Source organism: Charadrius vociferus, unplaced genomic scaffold (genome assembly GCF_000708025.1).
Source record: "Charadrius vociferus isolate BGI_N301 unplaced genomic scaffold, ASM70802v2 scaffold282, whole genome shotgun sequence".
Classification (NCBI taxonomy): domain Eukaryota; kingdom Metazoa; phylum Chordata; class Aves; order Charadriiformes; family Charadriidae; genus Charadrius; species Charadrius vociferus.
The window spans coordinates 6095584-6117795 of NW_009647731.1; the positions used below are offsets into that span (position 1 = coordinate 6095584).

The 22212-nt window shown below is 43.3% G+C and overlaps 1 protein-coding gene across 1 annotated transcript in view; it reads left to right on the forward strand.

Annotated features, from left to right (window-relative positions):
- The window catches only part of TCF7L2 (transcription factor 7-like 2 (T-cell specific, HMG-box)), a 116553-nt gene extending 116489 nt beyond the window's left edge, over window positions 1-64 (forward strand). The window contains exon 13 of the mRNA XM_009881631.1: window positions 1-64. Coding sequence (XP_009879933.1) covers window positions 1-64 — 64 coding nt within the window.
- The last annotated feature ends 22148 nt before the right edge of the window (window positions 65-22212 follow it).

A 22212-nucleotide genomic window follows, 5' to 3' on the forward strand; every position in this document is an offset into this window, starting at 1 on the left:
CCACAGCTCGCTGGCGGGGACACAGCCCCAGCCGCTCTCCCTCGTAACCAAGTCCTTAGAATAGCTTTAGCCTCGTTAGCCCTTTCGGTTTCCTTCGGGGATGTTGAATTCTGTTGGGATTTGGGGTTGGGTTTGGTTTGGGTTGTTTGTTGGTTGTTTTTTGGTTTGTTTTTTTTTTCCTTTTCTTTAATTACTTTTATTTTTTTTTTGCCTTCTCCTCCTCGTCGTCGTCCGCTGTTCGTCGTCGTTTCTCGGTTTTGTTTTTAATTTGTGCCACGTGGCTACATTAGTTGATGTTTTATCGAGTTCATTGGTCAATATTTGACCCATTCTTATTTCAATTTCTCCTTTTTAAATATGTAGATGAGAAAAGCCTCATGATTCTGCCAAAATTTTTATCAACAGCTGTTTAAAGTCTTTGTAGCGTTTAAAAAATATATATATATACATAATTGTTATGTAGTTCCAATAGCTTAGTTTTAAAGACTGATTTTAAAAATTAAAAAAAAAAAAAGAAGCAATTTTGAAGCAGCCCTTGCCGGAGGCATTGGTTCTTTATTATTTGTATTAAATACGAGCTTGCGAACCAATCATTTTACATCTGGTTTTTAAACCTTTAAGGGCACAACGAATGCGGTGCCGCTACAACTTCTTTTTTTTTTTCTTCCTTGTGTGAAACAACCTTTATTGTGATGTTACTTGTTATTGTTTAAATGTACAGAAACAAAGGGTTAAAAAAAAATGTGTTAATATACCTTGTTCCATGGTGTTGTTCTTTTTGGGGGAGGGAACGCTACTCAACAATTAAAAGTATCACAACGCTATTGGACCAGTAGTATTTATTGCTTTAGAAATTGCTTGTTGTATCTGTATGTTGTCCCTTTTTAAATGTTTTTTTCTCTTTTTTTCTTTAAACATTGTATAAAGGTTTTTTTTTTCCCTTAGTGTAAGCATCTTATATATAACAACTCATTTGTACAAGGTTTTTAAGTTTATATATAAATGTGTATATATATATTTTTTCCGGGATTTTTGTTTTTGATTTCCTTTTGTGATTTTTTTTTTTTTTTTTTTTTGCTATATGAAACACAGTTGCCACCAAATGGACATTCGCAGATGCATTTTTTTCAAGGATCAATAGTGTAAAAAAATAAAAAATAAAAAATTGCTTTAAAAGCCATTACACACAAAAAGACTTGAAAATTTAGCAAGGGAATTTTTAGCAACGCTGTTTGAAAAATAGCAAAGTCCAAGTGTCTCCCGTTCAGAACTGCAGCTGAATCCCCTGCGACATTAGGACTGTAGGCTGTGTGCAAAATTTTTATGTGCCAAAATTCTCAGTGACTTTTAACTTTCTCCCGACAACTTTATTATTTTTTTATTAATGCTGTAATTTTTTTGTTCATCATGTTTTGCTGTGATGTTACATAGGTAGATATGTATGTAGTTTTAATGTCACCTATAACAGACGTGTTTGGTAGCAGATTGTCCGGAAAGCATTTAAAATGAAGAGGTATAAACCCTTAAGGGCCAAATTCTGTATATTAGATTATTCATAAAAGGAAAATCAGACTGCCACTTTTATGTACACTTACTACATACAGGTAGGTAGCAAACTTAAAACAAAAAAAAAAAAAACCTAGGCATGTTGATGTTGCAAAAAACGCTGTATAAAGCTGAAAAATTGTTCATCTGTTCATTCAGTGCCATTGTAGTTGACATGAAGCGATTGTAAAACTGTCTCAGATTTTTCTCTGGTTTATTAAGATGCTAACTATAACATTTTTTGTGAATACTTTGAATGTTTCCTAACAGTTGTGATGTTACTGTTCCGTTTTATGCTCTTATTCCGATTTTCATTTTTAATGGTTTGGAAGCCATTTTTTGTAATGAATAAATGTTCATGCTGTACAGTATCTGTAGCATGCAGTTCTGGATTAATAAAAGCAACTTAGTATGTGCAGAGAACGACTTGTCAACTCATTTATGCGTTGACTGCATTTTACTCTGGCCAAAGAGATTCACAGCCTGAGTGGAAAACTTCCTTGAAAAACATTTTTAGTGAAAATCGTGGTGACTTGCAGCCAGCTCTAGTTGTGAGAAATACGCCGTTTCCTTCGGGTTCCCGTGCTGCCGCCTGCTAAATTTGTTTTGCACTAGCCCTCTCCCTGCTCAGCTTTTGCTGCAAAAGTTGAAAATCGTGGGGGGTTTTTGTTTGTTTTTTTGGGGTTTTTTGTTTGTTTGTTTTTAGATTTGGCAAAAGACAAAAATAGCACGTGAGCTAAAGAAGTAATGTAGTCCCTCTGTGTGAAGTGATCCTGACTGGGGAACGGGAGACCAGGGCTGATGATACCTTTAATTTTAAAACGTTTTAAAACACTTTTAAACATTTTTGTTCAAGCTGATGATCCCACAACACAGGGCTGATGCACTATAAAGGTCACACAGGCGAGCTTAGGTAGCCCTCATTAGTCAGAATCCTTGTGCTGGCCTTAGGGTTTGTCTCCTGGATAAATTTAAGCCTGATTTTACATATATATATATTTTTTTTTTTTCTAATGCAATGAGCCCTTGCAGCGTAGCCTGCTCTCAGCGCTGAGCATCTGGCATCCGCCCCATGCAGATGCTGCAGGATGAGAGTGAACTTACATGCAAGAATTTTTATTCAATGGTTGATTTGATTGGTTTTTCTAAACTAAGTAGGGATTTAAGCTTCATCATTTCCAGGAATCTCTCAGAAGCGGATGTCACCATAGCCCCGGTCATCTTGGCACTCGAGGGCGATCAAATGCAAAGGTCTTGTTCCCCGCAGTGTGTTGCTCAGGTAATGCACTTATCTTCGGTCGGTCTTGACGGACTCTGCGGGAAGGGTAAGTATTCTTCCTCACATGGGGAAATGGGGGAAGTGATTTTCTGCGGAGCCCTGGGAACAGGGCCGTTTCGGGAAGCCCAGCCCCGGTGCTGAGACCACGCTGTCCCCCGTTGGGGTGTCCGATAAAACCAAAACTGGCTGCAAAGCGGTTGTCTGTAGGCTGCAGAAGGAATTTGCTTTGTAGAGGGGCTGGGAGGCACTGGGTGAAGTACTAAATAATGTTTAAACAGAATATATAGTACTTTAAATTGCTACCGTTGTTTGTTTTTTTTTTAATGACCAGTTTATAAGCCAGAAGCCTTTTTTTTTTTTGCTTCAAACGTGTTAATAAAGGATAAGATACGTGAGTATTGCTTCATATTTCCTACTAGAAGGATTGTATAACAGTGAATTTTTTACCAGGCTCCATTCATCTCCCTTGATCCAAGGCCTGATGCTGTTTCTGCCAGAACACTACCCTCGACTTCAGTGGGACACGTTCCCTTGTCACCCGTGACAGGCGTGTGGGCAGCACGGGTGGGACGGGACTCTGCCACGGGGAAAAGGATGTTGCTGTAAAGCCCTTGTGGAAGGTGCCCAATCTTGCTGTTGTTGGTAGCCAGCAAATTGAACACGATGCTCAAATTACTCTCCTGCTACTTAAGGGTTCTAGGGAATTTTTTTTTTTTTTTTTTTTTCTTTCTCCTAAACGTTTTGACTCTCACTAGAGCATGGCCATCCATCAGCCAGACACATGTGCTGCATCTCTGCTGGGGATAACTGCTCTCTTCTAATGTAAAACATAGTGCTCCAGGGGGATCTTTGAATGCCGTGATTCAAAGGAGGCACCATCAAGGTATGATTCATATATTCAGCAAAATAGCGTGTTCTTTGCTCGCTGCTTTATTAGCAAGCCTTTGGAAAGCAGAGTCCAAAAACACTGTTCCCGGACAAATTGGTTTTCCTTCTGTGTGCGCGGTGAGAGAGGCACGTGTTCGACAGAAAGGTTGAACAGAGCTCGCGAGTGGTGGGTGACTGGTGCTGGGAACGCTTGTTTGCTGTGGAAAAAAATTGCATATTCCTGGGAAAGCAACCACTTGGGTTTCCTGCAGGCTGCGCATTAGCCCTGTCCCTTCATGGGCTTACGCCTTCAAAGTTGCCTCCAAATTCCCCTTGCTCGGAATCCCTTGAGCTGGGAGAAAATTGCCGTTATTTATATGTACTCCCTTTGTGCCCCGGGAGTCGCAGCCAAAGACCCCACCGGAGCAGGTACACTGGAAACATGGTGGGATGACAGCCCGCCCCGTACGCTGTAGGTGTAAAAAGGGATTGGGAGCCGGCTACAGGGGTATAGCCCGTTCCCCCCAGATCCAGGCAAGTGATGGCAACCTCCAGGGCGGCGTGGTGACAAACTGGCACGCTCTGTCCCTGTACGGGGCTGCCACGGGACAGCATGGGGCCCGACATACAGTACGTAATTCACTGTAGCTATTGCTTCCATCTGTTTTTATGGGATAAGTCAAGGAAGCAAGTCAATGTATTGCGTGTTCAGGAGACATTTATTTTCCATTAGTTTCGTAAATCTCATTTTTCACTTAGTGTATGGAATTTTAAAAAGTTTAAGCAATTGCTGACTCAATAAAGCAGTGCCACATGGTTTTAAGCTTTGCTTAAAAGGAGAAAAGGAAGGGAAAGGCAGGAAAAAAGAGCAAGCTTTAGAGTCCTGTTCATTTCATTAGACCATAAAAAGATGTAAAGAGAATTCACAGTAAAATAGTCGCATGGGTCATTGCAACAATCATGAAAGTAAACAATAATAATAATTAAGATGAACATGTGTGACGGTACTGCCTGGCTATGTCTGGCATACACATAGGAATGCTTTGCCACCTAAGACTGGGTAAAGATTTTGGATGCTGTTTTGGGAGAGATGCTCCAGCTTAAAACTAAATTCAGTACAGATCCAATATTCAGCTTCACTGGTCTTTGTTGGACAGGAAGCCTAATGCTCTTGGATCCTTAAAAGTATGAATATGCAAATGCACTCAAAGATGGTAGCAATTGCTGTATTATAAAAAGCAGTAGACAGGTACTTTGGCATTCATTTTAAGATGCTCTTGGAAAACATCTTGAGACTTTTAAGGGAGATCAGCTACAGTTGAATACATACCAATGGCCCGTCGTTGTCAATAATGTCACCAGCCCATTTGAAGGACTCCCTGAGGACAGGAGTCTGCCAGCCCCTGGACTGAATTTTCTTCAGGGATCAATCCAGAATATTCCCTAATCACTTGCATCCATGTTCTACAGTTGCTCTTTTTCTGAAGTTGGAAATGCACTTTATGGGGGGGGGGAGAGGGGCGTCTGTTAGCCTTGACCTCTAAGGCAGTGGAGATCATGAAGTCATGCTGTCTGTCCATCTGTCTGACCCTCTCCTGATAACTCTTGAATCCTCTGGCATTTTGAACCAGATTTGACAGCAGCAGTCAAACTCTCGGAGATGATAAAGTCCCTGTGAGTTCCAGGGAAATCTCTGCCGGCACTGAGAAGAGAGGCTTTCCAGATCTGCTGCTGAAGAAAAGGCAGGGAGAGCTCAGCTGTTATCCATTCTCTCTGGCAGCGTCCAGATGGCCAATTATCACACGTCTACTTCTGGACCAGCATCTGCGCTCTCCTGCCCAGCTGGCAGGCCAAGAAGATTAGGTAGGAGACATGGAGAGCATTGGGGTGTTGGAGGGAACAAGGGACATGGGAGAGAGTTAAGGGTATAGGGAAAACTGGACATATTGCAGCTGCAATATGTAATATTATGTAAGATTGCAGCGGTGAAGTGAGGGGAGGGGAAGGACGATGGGGAGACAGGAGACACATCTGCAGGACACCAGGCTTTGCTAATGTGACTGCTCGCGGAGCAAAGCTGCTCTGGAAAAGTAGACGCTGTGGGGTTTTACCAGCTCCTTGTCTCATTCCTTCGACCCAGTTGCTTGCCCCAGCTCAGCGAGGAGAAGCACAGCCCCGGCTGGGAGGTACCTGCTGGCAGGGGCTGCGCTGCCCTGGCCCAGCCCCCCACCAGAAAGGTCTACAGGGTGGGAAAGACTGGGGGTGTTCCCACAATCCTGTAGCACGGTGAGAAGTGGAGTTGGGTGTGCGAAGCAAGAAGGGTGATTTCCCCCTCCCCCCCCCCGCCCCAAAAAAGAAAAAAGATTATCTTATTCACAAACAAGACCATTTGTAGTAGCTGGTTCCCAGGCATTAGCAAACCCCCTGGTTTTAATCTTCCTCAAAAAACATCTCCTTTGCTCCCTTATTTTGTGTTCCCTTTTGAATATGCTGCTGGGGTATTTTTGGATCTAACTATATCTTTTTAATCTGTTCCCCCTGCCCTTTCTCAGCCCCCGCTGCCTGCCTGCCTGCTCCTCCTTCAAACTTATATAATGGCACATTATACAAAATAGCTAAGCAGGTGGTATTTTTAAAGACAGTGAGTGAGCATTTTTTTGGCCTAAATTTGGAACGAAACAGATGGATTTTAAGACTCTGCTTTTTCTATGAATAGTAACCGTTGTTCTCCACTGCCTTAAACACCAGTTTCAAGACCACCTCCAGCAACCAATCAGCACTCCGTTATTTAATTATAACAAAATTCTTAGCTCTGTCTGCTGCTGCATGGGCAAGTGGGGGGCACTGGATCAACTTCTGGAGCCAGGCAGACTTGCCAACAATAATTTTCCTTTTCCCAGAGGGCCGAGGGGGCCTGGAGCGGGTTCCAAGTTCCTCCCAAACTGGCTGTTCACTTTGGGCTCCCTGACAGAGTGCTTGAAAAGGGTTATAGAAAGGCAGATAAATGCACTTCTTGTTGCAAGCTTCCCTGACAAGCCAGGCCTCCAGAACAGTGATCTCATTCCTGCCTCATTATTAGTGGTGCCAGATTTTTTCCATTAACAGGTAATTGAGTCGAAACTAAAATAAGCAAAGTTTGTTTTATCCAATGTATTTTCTTGCTTGCTTGTGAAAGAAAAACACTTTAGAGAGGGGTTTGCTTTTAATGTTCGTGGAAATGTATTTACATCTTAGAGATTCCTCTCTGCTCTGGTGTAATTAACCTGACTGGTCTTTTTGTTATTGTTGTTTTGATTTTTAAAGCAAAGACATTGGCAAGGCTTAATTCTTTTTTTTTTTTTTTTTTTAATGGTTTGTATTCCCCGGGACCAGCAGGGTTGAAATTGCCCGTTCTGTACACGGCCACGAGGGTTATCCCACTCCCACGCGCGTATCTTCATGTTGCGTGATTGGCTTCCCAGAGGGGAAGCAGGAGCCCAATGGGACGATGCTGTGCACCACTTCCAGGCTCACAACGAGCTTTTCCTTCCAGAGCGGCCGTGGGGACACTGCTGGGACCACACAGTGTCTTCTCTCCTTATGGAGCAGGAGAGCAAAGTGGCTGCCCATGAAATGCTCATGGTCTTGCTGAAGATCGTTCTTTGTTTCTAATCCCATGCGGTTACGAGGGCGGAAGGGACAAGTGTAAAATCCGGGCTATGCATCTTTCTGCGGAGACAATGTTGCTTGTAGAGGAGGAGAGAAATTTTCTACCTGTCCGGGTGTGTCTGTGCACAGGGATTGCTATGCTGTCTGCCTCCGAGCCAAGGCACTGCTAGCGCCAGGAAAACCTGAGCAATTTCTCAGCCAGCAGCTGCAGGCTTCCTCGTGCAGCCCGCCGGCCACCTCCTCCCCCTCCTCGGCTGCAGGAAAGCCAGCCCTGCCCTGGGTGAAAGGCAAAGCCCTCAAGAACAGCGTGTGAAACACTGCAGACCCCCGGGGACAAGCATATCCTGCAGAGCAGCTACTACCAGTGTGGATGTCTTCCCATTTTCTGAGGCATCTCCCTGATGCCTCCTAATCCTCCGGTGTCGGGCTGCCTTGGGGGACTCTGAGCCACCCTACACATCAAGTAGTGAATTCTCTCTAAAATTCACGGGACTGATGCCCAGGAGCAGGGCTGTTTTCTGACCTAGCCTGGGCATCTGAGACGGTTGCTGGTGGGGTCAGCTCTGACCTTGCTGCTCGGCAAAGCAGACACCTCCTGTTTGCATCCCCCATCCACAGCCTGAAGTAAGCAAAACCCGCAGAGACTTTGCATCATTTCAGCTACTAGTTTAACAGGAAACAGCTAACGATGCTGAAGAGCAGACAAGTTTGGCATTTGTGGATTTGCTTTTTTGCTTCTGTTTTGAGCATGGAGGGAGGTGCCTGCCTACTTTAACCTTGTGAAAGAGGCCATGCTCTCCAGACTTGAGCGCTTTGCCCACAAACTGACACCCTTGTATCGACTGCTTCTCCGCGCCACCTCTTCTCCAGCCCTTTGCAAAGGAGCCAAAGGATGGGAGCCTCACAGAAGGGCCGGTAGCCCCCGATGGTGGCAGGGGGAGGTTGAGCAAGGAGGGTGCTGAGAGCGGGCTGTGGGATGGGGTCCACGGCATGTCCTACTGCAGGTGAGACCCCGCAGCAGGGCAGGGGAGGACAGTGGCTGCAGAAGTGCTGAGCGTGGCAGCGGTGCCTGCTTGCTGAGCGCTGCCTCAGCCTCGCATCCCCTGGGCTCTCAGAGGCCAATTACTAATTCACAGAGTCTGTTTCAGCACAAACAGGACCTTCAAAGAGTTGGGAGCCTTTCTGGTTTTGTTTTCCTTTTTTTTTTTTTTTTTTTTTTTATGCCCTCCAAAAAAATAAAAGCAGAAAGACCCATACTTTAAGGTCAAGTACATAATTGTTTCTAACAGGAATTTCAAACATTGTCTCTTCCTCTGGGCAGGTATTGCTGGGTCAATTACCCTGACTACCCGATGACAGATGCGGGAGACACAGTAACCCCCATCTGCACTTGAACACATCCTCTCTAAAGAAGAATTTAAAGGGCTTTTTTGTTTTGTTTTGTTTTGTTTAATCACACAACTTTTGGGGGATTTCTGGTTGGAGACTTTGGCCAGCTCTCATCTCATGGACGTCTGATACTGAGACTTGTCTGGCAGTGAAGCTGTAGGAGAAATCAGGTGGGTGACACGGGAGCTGTGGTTCTGCGGTAGCCCTTGTCTGGGCTGAGGTGGAGGGTCCGTGTGGGGAAGATGTACTGTGTATGGAGGAGCATACCAGAAAATGCCTGTTAGTGGCTGAAATCAAACAAGATGCCCAAATTATATTCCTAGCAGTCTAAGGTATGCATTAACCAAGTACCTCAGTTTACCTGGCTCTCAAATGGCTGTAAAAAAGAGGCAGTCATGAGGCGCACTGGCTTGCATATCTCTTATTCTCTAATAAGCATGTTCAGGACCCACACAGCAAAATCAGGGCTGCCACAACAGTCTCCAGTCACTCATTACAACATATTTGCTTCTCATTGGATTTTCTGAGGTATTCCTTGTCATATCAATGACATGTTTTAGTTCCCTGTTTACTGCATGAATTTTCCTGAAGCAGCCAAGTGGCTTGCTTTTATATACGACTCCTGCATCGTGAGGGCTGACAAAAAACTTGGATTAGTGAAAAAACATTCAATGGAGTGGCTTCACTTCAAATTGTTTCTTTTTGAGAGATGATCTTTTTCTTTACCCCATCCTCTTTAAATTTTTAAGTTAATTTAAATTAACAAGCATGAATTAGGTGTAGGCAATACACAGATAAGAAAGATTTGCCATCTGCAAATCTGTTCTTTCGTTAAAGCCTTCTGTTTAGCCAGCGGCCACCCGCAGTGTGGACAGCGGTACCAACCCCTCTGAACTCAGTCCTTTCTTCAGGCTGCTTGGATCTGAATAAATTAGCTGAGGGATGCAACAGCATCCTTCTTCCTTCGGTTCCTTTCTCTTCCATTCACACTTTACACAGTGTTCATCACTGTTGCATCTCAGCACCTCAGGTTCCTTCCAAGAGCCACCAGGTTTACCTGTTGTCCCGCATTTCATGGGGATGTCATAGTAGCGTCAGCTCCACCTCACATGTTTGTAACCTGACCCAAAGCACCATTTTGGAGTTAAGTTTCACATTGCAGAATACGTGATATGTTTTTCAAGAACATAATCTATTAGCAGTAAATATAATAGTGTGACAAACTGCTTCAAGTCAGCTGAGACCAGCAACAAGATCTGGCCTAGTCCAGCAGACCTAGTAATGTGAAAGAGGACATGAGGACAGGTTGTACAATATCAACGACTTTAATAACCTCATAGGTTCAGTTAAGACCTTTTACTTGGCTAATAGCGTCTTTTAACTTTGTACTGACTCGCATCTCTTCTCTTTTCTGGGATGAAATGCCCAAGATATCCAATGACAACTCGTGGCCTTGAGTGTCTCATTTGCTGAAGAAGGCGGGTTTGCAGCAAGCGCTGGATTCTTTTCATTCCGGGGGGAAAGCAGCCTGTGTAAACTGTCTCAACTTCGACTCTAAAACCGAAGCCAAAACAATCAGTAGCTACTACTGAAAAACCTACAGTGGTCTTATTTTAATTTAATCCATGAGATACATTAGCATAAAATAACAATATTTTTCATGTTAGAGAAGGCAAAAGAAACAGGAGTATAAATAATTCTATATGTTAATTGCATTTAAATATGCTCAATTTTCACTGCTTCATATAAATCCCTTGGATTTGGTCCAACCTAAAAATCATAGTTACCCAAACTTAATTTTTTTTTTTTTTTTTTTCCTGACTATTACTGTCTTTTTTAGTGGTGATGTTGTTCTGGCTAGTTTTCTTTACCCTAACAGAGGTGACTCCGCAGCACATTTCTTTTGACAAAAACACACAAAACCAACACGGATCAGTTAACACAGATGACATCTTTAAACTTGAATACATTTTTTCACTATAAACGCCACCAGTCAACTTTCGTGTAGGTAGGTTTCCATTGTTAGTTGTCAAAGTCTTCTTGAGTGGATTTCCCACTGTGTCACTTTTGTGTGAGTCAAATCAAGATTATAGGTAACAGAGAAGAAAAAGAAAAAGAAGAGAAGGTTAGACCCTCATTTTAGAGTTTAAGAAAAATCTACCAGCAGGTTGCAGTTCGAGTTGGTAATATACATGAAAGGGGGAGTCCAAGCCGTGTCACAGGTATCACTATATTAGGCTTTCAGGAAAAAGCATACAAAACACATATTGTAGTGGTCACACACAGAGACATAAATTTAGGAACAAGATCTGCCTTAGCTTGAACATAGTCAGCTCTGATAATAAGGAACAATGAACCGAAGCTATTATGAAACGAAACCCAGGTGCCTGGATGGAGGGAGCTTTTAGTTGAGTTCTCCTGGCATACAAAAAGTCCAACTTTTTTCACAGATATATGTTGTCCTAATTTTTCTCTGTTCTCACTTTAGAAGACAGCTGATTTTATTTGGAATCTGACTAATGAATATGATTAAATTTTTTCCATGCTGAAATTTTCTGGAGTAAGTTTTAAATGAGATTTTTTTGTTTCATCTTTTCTGTCCTAAGTAATTTTATTTTCATTGGGATTTTGGGCGTGCAAAGAAAACATGCTAGGTTATCTCCTGTATTGTATCCATGATCTAGTAGGCAGGATGGATTGCAGATACTTTGTGATAATTTGAGTAGTTCCTAGTCTTACATGAGTGGTGTAAAATATCTCTATAAGTGTGATATTCATTAATTCACCTAGTGAGATTGTCAGAAACAACCTCATGGAGGAAAAGACAGTGAATGCCTAAAGCTGGGCAAAAGCTTGATTTATTGCAAAGATCACTTGTTTGACACTTTGTCTTGACCTGTACGGGATGTCATCAGATTGCTGAGACATGTCTAAGAAGGCTGGAGGACAGGGAGAGCAGAAACATTCAGCAGAATTTGAAGAGTCCTACAAGGACATAAGAAGGAAGGAGGCAAAGTCCAGATTGTCAGAGGTATCTGATGATGTCAGACCTCCAGCTGTGGCATTTGCAGGTAAGTTTGACTTTTCTCACAAAAGGAGTACATTCCTAGGGGAATGTACCTATGGGCACATTCTAGGTTTGAGAGATACGTGCATAGACCGTTGGTCATACTGAAGACCTTTTCTCTTTGATATCCAATTTTCTTGTTGCTAGGAGTAAACCAGCTTAATATGAGGAATTTTACTCATGTCTTAACCACAGGCCGTTAGCTTCCAATGGAAATCGCTGCATCTAGTCCTTTGGAAGTAAGCATGGTGGGTCCGTACCATGTAGCGCTGCCCCCCAGAGTTTTGTCTAAGAGCCTGAATATTATGGGAACCTACTTCAGGGATTCAGTAGTATGAAGTAATGTTCTCTTGACTTGAATAGCAATCAGAATATCTGGAGAACAAACACAAGGCTGAGCTAGCCTTGTATTTGGGTCAAACAGGGCTTCTGTCCCCTGCAGAATCAATGGCAATTACTAGGTTTGCATCACAGGTTTAGTCAGCAAAGGGTTAATAGTGTTAAGCATGAATATGTTGGCCTATTGTGCAAAAAATACAAATATTCAAGAGTGTTTGCACTGAGGCTTTTGGCTGGGCCTCTATAAAGATACAACCAAGAAGCCAAACATATGTTCTGGTGTTCCAGGCTTTGATTCTTAATCATGTTCTATGCTTGCGTTCAGAAGTTTGCTTTGGGACCATCTCCAGTGTGAGAAAATATGACAGAGAAATCAAACACAGAGGTTATGCATAACGGTACGATGTTCATATCTGAAGGGGAGCTTTTGTAAGCACTAACATTATTCTTCTTTTGACAGTAGTCACACATTTTCACTCGGTTTATCTTAACTGGGAGTAACCCCTAAGACAGGATGTCTCCGGGCACTTCAGAGAAGTGCTTTTTGAAGGCAAAGGAAATAATGTTGCAGGGCTGTGCCTCACATCTCTTCGACAGTTAACAATCCTATAAATACCACTGCTGAGTGCAGTATGTGTCCACGGCCGGTCTCAAGTGTAGCTGCAGCACCTGGCTCGTAGCGCAGGAATATTCTCTTGATCTAGGAGAATGTTCCCCAGCTTTACTAACGCTTGGCTCCCTGACACAGACTAAACCAGCTCTGACAGACCGTATAAGAAGGCACTGGGTGGGCATGTAAACTACACAATATGTCACGGTATGGGAAAAGTCAGGAACCAGCTGTCACAAAGAGTGATTCTGAAAGATTCCCAGGAACAGAAAAAGGTGGAAATTAGGGTTTTGAGATGGGTTTGGGTTTGCTTTAACCTGACATTATGCTCTTTCACGTCTATGAAACTTTTCAGGAATGGCTTTCATACTTTCTCAATGAGCTGAGGTCAAGCTATAGTTTCCCGAGAAAAGAGAGACCCAGTTTCTTTTCTTCCAGGCAGTCTTGTCATCTCTTCTTCCTCACATGTGCAACTTTATTTTCCAACACACATTTCTGTCCTGTGACTGCTGAGGCACGAGGCAGGTGTGAAAACCTGATCTGTTTGCTGTTGAAGCCAACAGATTTTGATCACAGCTCACTTTGCACTGGGCTCTAGATGGTTCTTTCTGTAGAAAATGTTACAAAATATTGGTCAGGAACTTGTAAGAGGAAAATGGAACTGAATTTAGAAAACATCCCGCATCAACAGAGAGCATTGAGACCAAAAGAGCAGCGGCAAGAAGAACATCGTCCACTGCTGGCCAAACTGCAAGATAATTAATCAGAAATAGCATGGGGCAAGAAAGAGGCCAATTAATTCCATCGGAAGGATGTCATCTAGGAGTTCAAGACAAGAAGGAAGCACTGTACAAAGTGGAGATGAGCATGGCAGTCTGCCAATCTATCACAATTTTCTTTTATTTAAGATGCTTATTAGTATCTTATATTTCAAATTAAATATTTATAGTTCTGTTAATAGCATGCAGGAAGGGGGCCTATTCCAGAGATTAGTCTGTACAAGAAGTTGTCCACTGATGTAAATTAGATCAGTGAAGCTTGGAATATTCATGCTTGCAGTCTTGTCATCATTTATACTTTGGGGCTACAGGCTGGGGTGGCAGCTAAGCTGCCTCCAGGCACATTACTGTCCTCTCCATGAATGTGTGTACCCCTTACTTTCCTGCAAAGTGTTTTGCCTACATCAATTGTTTTGGGCTTCAACAAGTCTTTTAAGTGATTCTGTGTTGTAACCTTCACGGTTGGCAGGCCAGTGTCATTATTCCCATTCTCCCACATGGAGACTCCTGCAGCTTTTAAAGGAGTTGCCCAAGGACACGCAGAGAAGCAGTGCCAGCTTTGTGAATATACAGCCCCACCATTCTTATTAGGTTCCATGAAAGATGAGAATAGGCCCTTTGATGCTTTCAGTGAGTGCTGAAGCCTTTACCAATGTTGTGAAAGGTCATTAGAGAAGAGCTGGGGGGCCAAATTCAACAGCTACTCATGGGAATGGTCCTTGGGATGTGGAACTAGTCCAGGAGAAAATGTGAAAACAGAAGTGATTTATATTAAAATGAGGGTTATGAAGACAGCAATGACCACTGAAACATACACAACAATAACTCAGAACAACCTCTCTCTGGCACAGTCTGCTCTGCCATCTTTTTAACCCTGGAGGAGGCAACCAGGAAATGCGATTTAGAGCAGACCTGTGGGACTGATACGAGTGAATGAATCTGACTTCTATCTAGGTGCTTCTGGGTTCTCATCAGCCCCTTTCAAGGCGTAAGGGAAACCATCTTGGTCCTCTGTGATCTGCTCCCTGGGATACAGATAGCAGGACAAAGCAGTCATTCTCTTTTTCTCCCATGGTAAGTGGTCTCTGCCCTTTTGATATTAAATATATGGGGTCTTTCCAGAAGGGTAGTGCAAAATGTCAAAGAGATAATGTATTTAGCATTCATCTGGTTTGCAAGCATTTTATACCCACCACACAAAGACATAGAAGGCTTCTCACTCATTTCTCTGCACTCATCATGCTGCCATTGTGGGACCAGAAGATAATGAGATGAATAGGAAGCATTTCCACAGCATGAGCAATGTAGGAACATCATTATTAATGTTCGTACAAAATATCCCATCTCTACATGATGTCTACATATCTGAGATACAGCCCTCTGCCAGATATAAAAAACCATGACCATCCAACAGTGATCTGTTACTTAATGGAAAGTCTGCTGAAATTTCAGTTTAAATTGCATTTATTATTTATGTCTCCAGTGCAGAGTATGTATACTGAGTATGTCTTCCCCTTATAGTGCTAGAGGATTAGTAGTTTCCATTTAAACAGCCAAATATCGTCCCAGAAGGATGTTGAATATGCCCATATTCAATATTTAAACGTTGTAAAAATCCTTTGAAAAATTATTATCATGAAGCCTTTTCTATATATTCTGAGGGGCACATTTCCGTGCCACTGGGGCCAGGTACCTGCAGCTTAGCTGCCAGTCCTTTTCCCTCTGGCTCCTGGTGGGTTAAGTGAGCACCCCTCCTGGGTGTCCCAGCCTGAGGGCAGAATCTCTAAGGATGGGGTTCAAAGAGAGGTATAGGGGTAGAGATGGGTGGTGTTGGAGGACATGCGCGCAAGGATGGCATTACCTGCAGGTAAATGTTACATTAGATAATAATTTTGGTCATCCTTTTCTCTTTGCAGCTTGCCCTTCAGCAGGGAGTGGTTATCAAATATAATCTTGAGGTGACATTTTCAGTAACTAATTTCTGACATTTGTTGTCCATGGCTTGTTCACAAGCAGCTCGTTGCACACTCTCAGTGCTCAGCAACCTGTGTGTGACGTCTCTTAACCTTGCTTGGTGGGATCACATGCCACCAGGCAGGAACGGGCACCCCAAGCACTGCAGATCTCACTGGCACAGTGAATCCAGGTGTCTGAATAATTCTTTGCCAAGATACCTCCCCCTACACTTGGACATATCTGACAAACTTTCTGGTTCAGTTTGGTTTTTTTCCTAAAGTCTTGGAACAATGCAGTTTATCTTCTCACACTAACTCATTCATATTCATATTTGCTATAGTAGACATTTCGAATGCTTCACTTAAAGCTGCACCCAGAAGTACACAGTGGAACAGATGGTAGAAAGAGCTAGGAATTTTCTTGATATTTTATGGGTTGGACAACAACCACAACCTGATCCAACAAATTTTCTTGTTCTCAAACATTTTACTGTCAATACACTCCTCAGGAATGTACTCAGAGTTGTTTGGGGACATGGAAAAATATTTACCTCAGCCTTCCACAATTTATTACTTATTGTTTGAAAAAGTTGCCTCTTTTCTGTGCCAACATTTATCATCTTGGGAAACATACTGGAATATAGCAGTGATATTAAACAATAATGTGCTCTTTGCTGGGATAAAATAATATTGCTGGGCCACTGCAGAGGAAGCCAAAAACCACATGTGAAATGGTTCCTTTGGAAGGGCAAAAAGTCTCAAAGTTTGTTGGCAAATAATTTAGCTAGTGGTGCAGACATCAAATGGCTTCGGCAGCACTTGCAAAGCTATTCTGAATATGCATTTCCCCTGGAGTGCTGGGGCACAAAGCCACTGTAATGAAGGTTAGAACAGTAATAATAAGAATCCCTCGCCAGTAAAAAATAATAATATAATAAAATAAAAAAAACAACAAACCCAAACTTGCAGAAGAGTTAGGGGAAGAAAGGACAGACTGTGTGAGTCTTTCAGCAATTCATATTAATTTAACTTCTGTTTGCCTGGCCCTGAATTAGGGGCTGCCTTAGCTTCTGGGCAGGGGTGGCAGCTCAATTCCTTTTTCCTTCCTCACCCTGGCTGGAGAGCGAGAGGCTGCCATCTCTCGCCTCCAGTCGTTAAGCTGCTTTCTTAGCTGAGCATTTCTTGCACATCCATGCATTTCCCACCACACCTCAAACTAGTTTAATACCTTCTCTTGTGCAGCCCGTCATGTTTGGTAGAGATTTCCCATACAAAACTGCACAGCTACAAATGCATCATTCTTTAGATATTTCCCTAAAATCCCTCCCTGCTGAGCTGCCTATGAAATACTTGATAAGAGCTGCACAGTCTCTGTGTTTAGTAAAATGAATGTCCTCAAGTACTTCCTCACTGTCTAGTAGTGCTTGCCTACTATCTCTCGCTGTAGGATACCCAGTAAGTTTAGGGGAGGAGAGACCATCTTTACTGTAGTACCTCAATGCAGCCTGCTACAGAGAGCCCTTGAAGTTTCCTCCATAACCCGTAAAAGAGATGAATGCAATAAAATGGCTAACCTAAGATATATCTTGGACCACTCCTCTCTTCTGAGTGGACTTCAGCTTGCTCAGCTGGGTGCCAGGAGCTCTGTGCTCCTTAGCAGCTGAACCTGACACCTCCCAAATGGGGCATCTCCAGTGGGATGCTCTACAGATCCCTCTTTGCTGCCCCAGGAGCATGAAGGTGTGCAGCAAGTGGTGCTGGGACAGCTGGGGGGACCTCAGCATGGCAGGGGCTGCGGTTTTCCCAGGAGGTGGTGGGGTGCAATCGCACCGTTTTGGCTGGTTGCTCTGTGACCAGTGCCCCCCATCTTGGCACAACGCACGGTATGTTATTTAACCTTCTAAAGACTCGCTTGTCATGCCAGTGCCCTCTCATGCACCAAAGAACAAATACAAACTTTACGTCCCTTTTGATGTACGCAGAGGGGAAAAGAAGGGGGAAAGGATCAGCGCTGTGCTTGGAGGGAGAAGAAAGAGCATTAGAAAGGATGGATAAGCTGAAAGGGATGGAGCAATTCTCAAAAAATATTAATAACTACTAATAAAGGCACATTTGAATACCGAGTTCAGTTGTGAAGGATCCAAAGAGCCGTGCGTGCACTGGAATTGTCCTGGCCCACCTCTGAAGTGCTCCCACCTGAAGGGCAGGGTGCCCCAGTTTCTCGAAAGTGCGCTCCGGACTCGACACAAGGTGTGAAACAAATCTTTGAACCCTGGGTGCTTTGCCCAACGCCTGCTCCTTTATTAGAAGCCCGGAAGCCAGCATGGAATAAGCAGGGTAGCAGTACAGCGCGGCACATTTTTATAGCAAGGCCAAATCTTTATTATGCTTCTTGGCCCAGTTTAGTGGAGAACACTGCTGGGCCTGATTTCAGTTTTGATATCATACACTGAGGCTGCAGACCCTTAAGAGTGCAAGCTGGAGAAAAGAACATAGAAAATGTTAGGAATGAGAAAAGGCCATTCAATACATTGATGCTTGTCTCTTGTAATACAGCGTTTCCCCCAGGATAGCATCTAATTGCTTCTTGAACGAGCCCACTGTCTTTGCCTCAACAACCTTGCCCAGTAGGCCATTCCAAACATTTATTATTCTTTGAGTGACAAAGCACTTCCTTATGTCTCCTCTGAATTTGTTTTTTGAACTTCCATTTATGCCCCCGATCCTGTCATCTGTGCAGTATCAAAAGTAGTAACATGCATTGATATTATCCATTCAGCTAAGATTTTTGTATACTTCAGTTAGACCCCCCTTAAATGTCTTTTTTTTTTTTTTTTAAGTTGAATAGATTGAGGGTTTTTTTCACCTTTCAGTAACTTCTACAATTTTATCCTGGAACCAAGATGAGCAAAAATATTTGTTAAAGCCTGACTTACATTAGACCACACTGAATGGATTTATAAAGTCTACTACAGAAACACATTTCAGTAAATGTTTTTTTTTCACCTCTTTTGGAGACTAAACTATCATTTAGTTTCCCTGATGCTTGTGTCTGGTTATTTTGACAAAAGTTAACTAGGAAGAGGGCAAAAAGAAAAAGCTTGATATGAAATTTGAAAAAAGCTGATAATCTCTAATTTTTTCCATTTATACTGTGGGCTTCCACACTGCCCCCCACCCCCCTTTTTCTCCGAGTAGTGGGTTTTTTTGGAAAAGAGAATTGTTTATTATATGGGGTTTTCCATGTGATGATGCTTTGCAGAATCTGTATGGAGAAATGTCAAAATTCATCAGCGATCTCCCCCAAAGCCACAGGATCAAACAGTTCAGCCCTCATCCACCACCACAACCGAGGTGAATAGTTCATTACCTTTTTGGATGAAATTCTATGGCATGTGTTATGCAGGAGGCCAGAACTGATGATCTAATTGTCCCTCCTGGCCCTAAAAAATATCTATGAATAATTATTATAGATGAAATAGACATGCCCTGCACAAAGTCAAAACCAGCAGGTTTTGGGTGGGAACAAGAAATTAAGGAAAGGAATTTTCCCGTAGCCCCTTCCCAGAAGCTGGACAAACAGCTACGAGCATTAGCCTGACCGCAGCACTGGCTGTTTATTCATTGTCTCGCCCTTTTTTTCATTATATTAACAATGTAGGGTTTTTTTTAAGCCATCTGTAAATCTTTTTGCTTTCTCTGAATTCCTTCCCGCTGCATTTCTAGGAATGTGGAATCCAAGCGAGATGGACGAGTTGTCCCTTCAGCGCGTGGCTGAGCTGGGAGAATTTCCTCACAGGGCTCTTCATGGATGTAAACACACGCTTTCCACAGCGCCACTGAGTTTTGGATCAGGTAAATTAGTATCGGGGCTAATTAGCTTAGGCAGAGCACTGGCATTATTTACAGTTTGGAAACGAGTTTGTTCAGCATCATCCTGCATATTTTCTGCGCAGGGTTGCACTGTGGGGTCCAGACATGCTGCTGGATGCATCACAGCCGAGACAGTCATTCTCCTTTTCCCTGGTTGGGACCGTAGCTGTCAGTCAGCCCCACACCAACATTGTGCTGGACTATACTGGATCATCTCAGGGTAATGAGCAGGTCAGCCCCACAGGTCTCAGGAAATTATTTGTGCTATTATACTACCAGGGAGAGAAAACTGACGTATGAGATGGTAATTATTGGGATCACGCTTCAGTTCTCCTCTGAAAAATCTGTACAATATTTGCTTTGCTCCAGGCCCTGGGAATCTCCCATGATTTGTCAAAAAATAATTGTTGGTTGTACAATAAATTTGTTATTCAATTCCCTAAGTGTTCTGGGTTGCACGCAATCTGGAAAGCTGATTTGTTTATATTCATATTTCCTCTATATTCCCTTACCCATTCTTTGTCATTATCTTTATTTTTACAGGTTTATTTTTCTCCAGTGTTTTCTAGTTGTTCAAACTTTGTTTGTATATTTATTTAAAGGCGGATTTCAAAAGAGTTCAGTGTCTCGGTTTACTGAAGGATTCAACTTCTCGCTAGTACTTCATCTCCCCTGGTATTTTTGCGAACGCTCTTGTTCTCCTTACCCATCTATCTAGCACTAACCTCTTTGGTGTCTTTGCTACTCACATCCGTTGCTCACAAACCCCAGAGTCCCAGTTTTGAACCACAGTCCCCTTGCATTCAGCATGTCTTTGGACATTATCTGCTCTTTGTTCCGCACCTTTTTTTTTTTTTTTTACAGAGGAATGTTGATGCTTCTTGAACTGAGGTATTTTTAGAAGTCTCCAACATTTTTCTGCAGAGATAGATTTCCATTTTCTTGCCTGGGAGGGCTTCATACTGACCCCACGTAACGCTGCTGCCGGGAGCTGAGGGCCTGGAGCCCGGCACTGTCAGGAGAGATGGTGATGGGCCAGGGAGCAGACACGTGACATGGATAAGCCCAGACCAAGCTGTTCTCCTCTCGCAGGCTTCCCCTGAGATCCTAGGGAAATCATTTAATCTTTCTGTTTCATTACCAGATCTGTACAAAAGTTGATTTAAACCCGTCCATAACGTGCAGCTACAAAGAGACTTGTAGAAGTGGTCAAGGGTGTTGGGCATGGTGCAAAGGGCTTTGCCGTCCAAACTGCGCTGTGGCCCAGCATGAAAGTGTCATGCTGCTGCTCTCTGTGAAGGTCTTCCTCACTCCTTGAGTGGTGTGTGAGGCCCCCACCAGGTGAACTTGCAATGCAAAGAACATCTGCCATGTCCCTTGGATCAGAGCTGCCCAGAGGGAAGAACATCTCTAAGAGGACCGAGACCGTGATAACGCCATGCTCTGGCAGAGGAGATGCAAAAAGGGCTGTGAGGCTTTTATTATCTTTGGCAAGTCTTTCCTCCCATTCTGTCCAGTGTTTCAGATTGTTAGGACTTCTTGTCCTGTCAGACCTACCAAATATAACTAGAGCATTCACTGCATTTAAACATTTTCAAGTGTTTACAACCACATCTCCTCCCCGGGGGGAACTCCGAGCTGCGCTGCTTGCTGTATTGTCTTTGGCTGGGTCTTTAGAGTTCCTGAATTTATGCGCTTAAAAATCAATGAGCCTTGGTTAGACAAGAACCCAAACACTGGGACTTCTCATTTGGGTAAGTCCACTCCTAGGATTTCACAGGGATTATGACAGATATAAATAAACCTCGGCTTTGTAGCCTTCAGAGTTTCTATCAAAGTTTTAAGTCGATTTAACTTGAAGGGCCAGATATGCCGTGTGAATCACGCTTGAAACCATAGGTAGTTTTTAAGTGGTAAAGTCTGAGAAGATATTTAAAAATTAAATTAATTGTAACTGTGGTTTCTTTAGCCTCTGCTAGCCAATGAGAGCCAGTGACAAAGAAGCCCACGGTAATGAAAAGCCTGGTTATATAAATATTATTACTCAGCTCCAGGCTCTTTTGGGCTGTGTAGATCTCACACCCTGTAGCTCCTGAGGGCAGCTGGGTGGCAAACGCAGGCATGCAGACACGTCCTCAGCCAGGCCTGTCCTCCCTGCACAGCGGGCAGCATGAATGCGAGCTTTCTCCTCCCCTGGACTTCAGAGCTCCCCAAAGGCCTGTCCAGGCTCTTTGAAAGTGAAATGAGCATAGTTTGGGCCTTCGCTGAAAATGCAGCCTGGCCATACCCAAAGGGGTGTACTGGGACAGTCTCACTTGGTTGTGGGCCTTGTGGCCAATGCCCTCATCACGGGCTGGATCTCCGGTGTGGTATTTTGCAGCAAGCTGAAGCAACCAGGATTCTTCCTTCTCCTTTGAAAGAGCTGTACAAGAGGCAGGGGCAGATGGAAGAAACAACCAGAAGAAACCAGGGGAGAAAAAAGACAAGAGAAAGAAAGAAGATGACTGAGAGAGAAAGGGAGAAAGGGGAGAGAAATAACCATCTCTCTCAACAGTCAAGGGAATGGGTGACGTGCCATCTCCCTCTCAGTATAAAGAGGTTGTGTGGGAAGGGGGAGATGACAGACAATATATCAAAGGAAATGAATTGCAGTATTAAGATCCTGACTTTGCTTTGTCAAATTTGCAGGTGATTATTGTATAACTCTCTGCAGCTCCTCTCAGTGATGGAAATGCTCTTCACATCCTCAAGACATAGTACTACTGGTAAAAGCAACAGCTCTTAAGAGAGGTGCTTACTTGAAGTAGCAAAAGCTTCTTAAATCTCCTTCAGGCGTCTTCCAACACTTACCCATTCTATAT